At 35.5% G+C, this 7,345-nt stretch overlaps 1 protein-coding gene across 1 annotated transcript; it reads right to left on the minus strand.

The window, feature by feature from the left end:
• Positions 1-4,273: 4,273 nt before the first annotated feature.
• LOC149187557 (F-box/kelch-repeat protein SKIP20-like) lies at positions 4,274-5,668 on the minus strand. Its single transcript, XM_089412846.1, has one exon. The coding sequence runs from the start codon at positions 5,541-5,543 to the stop codon at positions 4,488-4,490; it is 1,056 nt and encodes a 351-aa protein (XP_089268972.1). The 5' UTR covers positions 5,544-5,668; the 3' UTR covers positions 4,274-4,487.
• Between the last annotated feature and the right edge of the window lie 1,677 nt (positions 5,669-7,345).

Below are 7,345 nucleotides of genomic sequence, written 5' to 3' on the forward strand. Positions count from 1 at the left end.
TTCGAAGCTCAGGCTACTTCCTCCCACCCAGGGATGGAATTTGACGGGCATTTTGCCCGTCATACGACTTTTTGAACGTATTTGACGGCTGGAATTTGTTCATGCCCATTTTGAGTGACGTGCCCTGAAGAATAAAAAACGTATTTTCGACGTTTGGAACTTTTTCCAAAACGTTCTTACGCCCAGGGTTATAATTTTTCGCTATTATTGGCTATTCGAATGATGTGGGCGGGTAATTGCACATGCAGAGCGTCAGAAACTTCAGAAACTTTTAAAAATAAAATAAAATAACGTTTATAATGATTTAAAATTTTACGACTTAATATTTAAGTCAGAAAGGTTATTGACATATGTAAATAAGTTATGTTGAAATAGACAGCTAGGCATTATAAATCACAGTGAAAACCAATGGCATCGTAACAACCAATCTGAAAATATCAAAGGAAAATTGCCTTTTCCTATGTACTCGCTAAGCACGACCAAGATGATGTTTTAACCTACCTTGTATAGACTCTCAGCTGCAGCGCGAAACTCTTGGCTGCATGAGGCAAGTAACTCATTGAATTCTGAATCTTGCCCAAATGTTGGAATCTTTCCCTGGACGATTTCGGGGATCTTGCATGCAATTTCCAAGTTCCCAAACCCAACGCATTGCCCATTCCTGTTTTCTTTGTACAATCGAGTTCATGATTCACACTCTCTCTCAACGCATTGCCCATTCAAACTTACACCTGTTCCCCAGGCTCCAGCTCAAGATTGGCTCCAAGGCCCATTCAAACTTACGCCCGTCGCCCAGCTCAAGATTGGCTCCAAGGAAACTGGGAGGAAATTACAAATTGGTGCTTCAGGTTAGTGATTGATTTTTTATTTTTCAAACACTGTGGGTTTACCCTCTAATTGTTGCTAGCTTTTAATTTTTTATTTCATAAATTTCACAATAGATTTGGATATGTGTAATTACTTACCGCTCTTTAAACATGGGTTTATCATTATGGAGAATATGGTTTCTTGGAGATTTAAATTCTTTTATGAAATGATTGTCGATTGTTTCACTGTCTACAAGTCTCTCCCAAAATTTACTTAATACACATTATTAATTTACTTCTTTTTTCCGAAGAAAAAGCGAACTTTTATTGAAGAAATAAAAAATTACTTTGCATATGCTTCAGCATCTCTGTTTGGACTGTAAGACTGCTTTTGCTATCCAACAAAAACGTCCTACCTTCAACAAAAAAACCAGCTGTTCTTTGAATGAACTGTTGTAGACTGTTTTTTCCTTCTAATCTGTTCAGCGATAAACCGTGACATCCCTTTCAAAAAAGGGCAACAAACCATCCTAAAAGAGGAGTCCATCAAAGACATAAGCTTGAATCTGCTCCCTTGTATTGCTAAGCTTGTAAAAATAATCCATTGCTTTCTGTAAAATGGCATGGTATTGCACAAATACAATTACAGTCACAAATACATCATCCTACGACAGTAAAAGTTATTGATGCAAAGATCATTTTAAGTAAAAATAAAAGAAAGATATTAGCTTCACTGTAGACACTGAAAATGTCTTCTGTGCCTAGTACCTACGAATCACGATCTTTGCATTTTAAGTTATAATAGTTGTTCACATCATGCAGGTAAGTTAACAATGTGATGCAGCTCCGCCTCCAAGTATTTAGTATCTTGCATGCAAGTTAAGAATGTGATACAGCTCCAAGCATTTACTATTTTAGCTGTATAATAAGCGTAATGTAAAGGGGAAAAGAAAATTAACTATCACGGAGATATAAATGATTTCAGGCATGGATTGAAGAAATGGCCGACGGCTGCTTATGTGAAATCTATTGATTCCAAGCATGTGTTGGAGATAGAAATGGCTGCTTATTGCTAAGCTTGTTTAAATATCGATTTCGCCTCCGTACATATTTATACGGTTGGCTGGTACGTAATTAATAACTTCTTCGATCACTAGTTTGGAAATCAAAATTTAGATGCCCAGGTTGCAATTGAAAATGATTCCTTCATAAGTGCAGCCTTTTGAAAATTTCGATTTTTTTCATGAAAATCATATAAAGCATAAGATAAAGAATATAATCATGACAATAAATTAAATAAAAATGTAAACTATTCTAACAACTATATTGAAACAATTACATTTGTCTAAATTTAAAATCCAATAAAAAAATATTTATATGGTAATACAATTAATCAAATAAGATATATTTAATATATTATTTTAACAAATAATTATGTTTGACTTAGAGTAAAAGATAGGAAAAAACTAATAATAATAAGATATAATAAAAAAAATATATTTAAAATATTATTCTAATATACCAATTACGTTTGACTTAGATTAAAGGGTTAATTTATTATGAGAATATCATTCTTTAAAGGCAAAATTTTTAATATAACGTTTTTTGACGGGAAGCATAAAGACCCAAAACGTCAAAAAAAAATTGTATGACGAGTAAAGAGAAATCCAAATTCCAACCCTGCTCCCACCGAGACCCAAAACGTCAAAAAAAAATTGTATGACGGGTAAAGAGAAATCCAAATTCCAACCTGCTCCCACCGCCTCCCACCCTAATTCGAAGCTGCCTTCCTCCCTAATAGGATTGTTATATGCCTTGAAGTTATAGGATTGTTATATGCCTTGAAGTTAATAGGATTGTTATATGACTTGAAGTTCAAGTTATGACATGTTTGTCAGTTATGACTTGAAGTTCAGGGTATGTAGTTCAGGTTGTCTTCCTCGTCACCAAGATTCGAAGCTCGGGCTACTTCCTCCCACGGCAGCGCCTAACTAGCCATATATAGGGTATTCAATGCCCTGGAAGATGCACGGGACATAACCCGCTAACACACGAATTGCGAAATTCGCCACTAAATAAAAAAAGGCAATTCGTGTGTTAGCGTGCTATGTCCCGTGCATCTTGCAAGGCATTGAATACCCTATATATGGCTAGTTAGGCACTTCGTCCTCCCACCGCCTCCCACCCTAATTCGAAGCTGCCTTCCTCCCTACGCCTCCCACCCTAATTCGAAGCTGCCTTCCTCCCTAATAGGATTTGAATAGGATTTGAAGTTGAGGTTATGACTTGAAGTTCAAGTTATGACATGTTTGTCAGTTATGACTTGAAGTTCAGGTTATGCCATGTTTGAAGTTCAGGTTATGATATTTTATTCAGCTTAAATTGCTTAAATTTTTTGAATAGCAAGTAGTTCAGGTTATGAATACGTAGTTCAGGTTATGATATTTTATTCAGCTTAAATTGCTTAAATTTTTTGAATAGCAAGTAGTTATGACATGTTTGTCAGTTATGACTTGAAGTTCAGGTTATGCCATGTTTGAAGTTCAGGTTATGATATTTTATTCAGCTTAAATTGCTTAAATTTTTTGAATAGCAAGTAGTTCAGGTTATGAATACGTAGTTCAGGTTATGATATTTTATTCAGCTTAAATTGCTTAAATTTTTTGAATAGCAAGTAGTTTAATTTTTTTGAATAGCAAGTAGATAGCAAGTAGTTTAAATTTTTTGAATAGCAAGTAGATGTTGTTCTAGGTTATGATATGTTATTCAGCTTAATTTTTTTGAATAGCAATAGCATGTAGATGTTCTTTGAATTATATTAAATGTTATGTTGTTCTTAATTCAAATGTTATGTTGTTCTCTGAATAATGTGTTAATGTTATTCATAAACATAACTATACAAAATTTAAACCACCACCACATTTTAGGCGTTGGTTAAACCAAGGCCACATTTTAAAAAGGCTATATACCATAACCACATTTTAAATGGCTATATACTATATATTGTTAATGCACATTTTAAATGGCTATATACTATATATTGTTAATGGACTATGTACTATATATTGTTAATTCACATTTTAAATGGCTATATACTATATATTGTTAATGGACCATATAATATATATTGTTCATGGATATATATTGTTCATGGACATGGCTAGTACCAGATTTAAACCACATTTTAAAAATGTATTAAGAGTGTTATGATGAAGTTCCATTTTTATATGTCCTTTTTGTTTTCATTTTACTCTATGTCCCTTTCAAGGGACGGAATTTATTAGCTCTGAGAAAATTAGACAACGTATCCTATCGATTACAATATCCTTTCTCTATCAAACGCAATCACAATTATCATTGAAGCCTGAAAATAACAATTCTCACTAAGCACTTCAAATAAATCAAACACAATCACAATTATCATTGAAGACTGAAAATAACAATTCTCAGTGAGCACTTCAAATAACTCTGTTCATTTCCAACTAAGCACTTAAAATCTCTGAAACGAATAGAGCTATACATATGATTTTACGAAGTACGGCGTGTTGAAGTTATTTGTCCACATCTGAATTCTATGGCAGAAATAGAACCTTCAAAAATATACACATGATTTTATGAAGTACAGCGTGTTGATGTAATTTGCCCACAACTGAATTCCAGAACTTAACGAACAGAATCTTCTCATATCTCTACAGTTATTATAGACCGGACAAATCCCACAAAGTCATGTGGCCTCTCAATGGGAACCCACTTCCCAGAGTTGTCAAACATGTAACATATCTGCTCACCCCAACTGTTAGTAGAACCGCTCACAAATATCTTGTCTCGCCACAGTGTAGCGCAGGTAGTCACATCCATACATTCAGGAAGAGATGCCACCATTTCCCAAACGTTTTCCTCACTGTTATATCGCATCACTTGTTGGTTATCAAAGAAATACAAGTGCCCCAAAGCAGCTATGCACGACCTCGGACATACCCCAAAACCCCACACATTCTCCATTCTGCTCCAAACGCCTGCATTCGGATCGAATACTTCCGCGCTCTTCACGAATCGACCCTGCGACTCTGTTGAATACCCGCTTATCACAGTGAATTTTCCATTTAAACAGATTCCATGGCATCGGTCTCGCTCTTGGCTCATGGGAGGCAGAATCTCCCACTTGTTATGTTTAACATCGTAAGTCTCTGCAGTCCCCAGGGCGCTTTTATTGTTATCGTGTCCTCCGGCCACGTAGATAAGCCCGTCGGGACAAACAGAGCAAGCAAAGAAGGACCGAACCGTGGGCATGTCGTCTCCCTGGCGCCATATACACGATGTGAAATCATAAATGAAGACAGAGCTCATTGCCTCCCAACGGGAGGGATGCCAACCCCCAATCATCACCAGTTTGCGATCCACCCAAACGCAGTGACAGAAGAGCGGAACCCCATCCGGAAATTGGGGAATTGAAGGGAGCCGATCCCAGGTGCCCTGCAGAGGGTCATACAGAGTTAGCCCATAAGCGGGGGCTCCCTGCCACTTATCCTCTGTCGAGTTCCCTTGAGGAATAGCCTGAATCAAACATATCAACTGCTCGCTAGTCCCCCAGATCTTTCTGTCCTCATAAAACGGAGGGCTGCTCAGCAATACCTCCCAGCTTTTGCACACAGCTTTGAGCTTACCATGCGACTTGTAGGGCACTCTGAGTAAGCACTGTCGACCGATTTCCACTGGAATCTTAGGAATAATATCCATTAATACAAATACAGAAGAATGCCTCCCAATTAAGGTCAGCAATTAAATAAAAATGATGGGAAACCGCTCGGCTCTGCGACAGTCTGACCTATTTCTTATGACAGACACTAAAAGTACTCACTGAGCAATTGAACTGCCGACTAAAGTATGAGCTGATACCTTGGGTGGCAAGTATATATGAAAAGAGCCCTGAGGGCAGACGTGTGTCGATGGGACGGAAAGAGTTTGGATAAGTGGTAGTTAATGAGTGGAGCCCTTTAAGGCGAAAGGGTGAGATTTGCCGACACGATTGAGCGACAGGAAGTCCGTGGCGACTTAACCAAACAATTCCTATCGATGAGTCAATCTGTTGCAGTTGCTTTGAAACTGCGTGCGACAACATTTTTCACGATCGATGCTTTATAGTTATGGTGGTTAATATTCTCCATCCACGCATATCCATATCCACCGCTGACATTTATAGTTATGGTGGTTAATATCAACCATGTCTACGCGTTGGGCTTCTCATCCACAAATGCATTATATATCTATAGAATTGGCTCCTCTTTCTGCAATTTGTACCCCGAAGTTACTATTAATCGAGCGTTCTCATATCCCCGTTTCAGACCGGATGGTGGACGACTTGAGATGTAGCTGAGATGAGACCAAAAACCCTCATGCATCCCTTACTGTTTGACACACAACTTGACAACATGGATACCTCGAGAATTCTAGATGCCACTGATTTGTGATTATTTGGGTGGCAGATTTGTGAATATTTCGTGTCTTGTCCCATCGTTCAAAAAATAGTTCTCCATATCCATATCCATGTCCATAGGTAGGACTTTGATCTTCGTATGTAAGAGAGGAAGAATGATGTAACGGTCAGAATTTCGATGTTGTAAGAAAACGAATGTGTTAAACTGTAAATTTTGTTTTTCCAAGATTGAGTATAAGCGGGAAAGAGATTAAATTTTATACAAGTTAATTGTTTTCCTACGGATGAATTGTGATATAATCACAAATCTTATATATCGCATAAGTAGTAACAAGTGCTGATGCAGTGCAGTCCTGGCTTATTAATTTTATGTAAAAATAAAAAAACAAAAGTGAAATAAAAATTCTGAAATCTGATATCGATAGAATATTAGAATTTTAAGTGCTCATCCAGTTTAATTATATGTAAAAATAAAAATATAAAAAGGAAATAAAAATTGTGAAATTTGATATCAATAGACATTATAATTTGTTTAGATATTTAGATACATTGTTTCTATTTTCCAAAAGTCTAATCTTTAGAATTATAGTACATAAACTTTATTTAAAGAAATCATGCGACCATCAAGAAAATAAAGAAATACATAAATTTGTATCTCATACAGAAGATATTATCCATATTGATATTTATAAATTATTAATTTTTTAATCATATATGATTAAAGTTAAAAAGATTAAAAATATGTATTGTGAAGATAATGTTAAGATTTAATTTATATTCCACTTATATAATTTTAACATTAAAAAGCTTCATAATCATGTCTTGAATATGGCTTATTATTGTTGATTATAGTTGGAATATGGTTACCATTTTAATAATGGTTGAGAATCGTTGAGAATGCTTTCACAATGGTTTAAAAACTCATATGCATTACCATTAATGATGAAATAACTTATTATAGTTTGGATTAAGAAAATTTCACAAAAATTATTAATTTAAAAAAATGACAATTAATTAAGCAAGCACAAACTCATAGAAGCTTTGGGCTAAAATCCTATAAACAATAAGTTACTTAAATCTTTTATTTTTTCCTCTAATTTATTTC

Source organism: Pinus tabuliformis, chromosome 3_1 (assembly GCF_031772625.1).
Source record: "Pinus tabuliformis cultivar Carrire ecotype Pingquan chromosome 3_1, CPIR1, whole genome shotgun sequence".
Lineage (NCBI taxonomy): Eukaryota > Viridiplantae > Streptophyta > Pinopsida > Pinales > Pinaceae > Pinus > Pinus tabuliformis.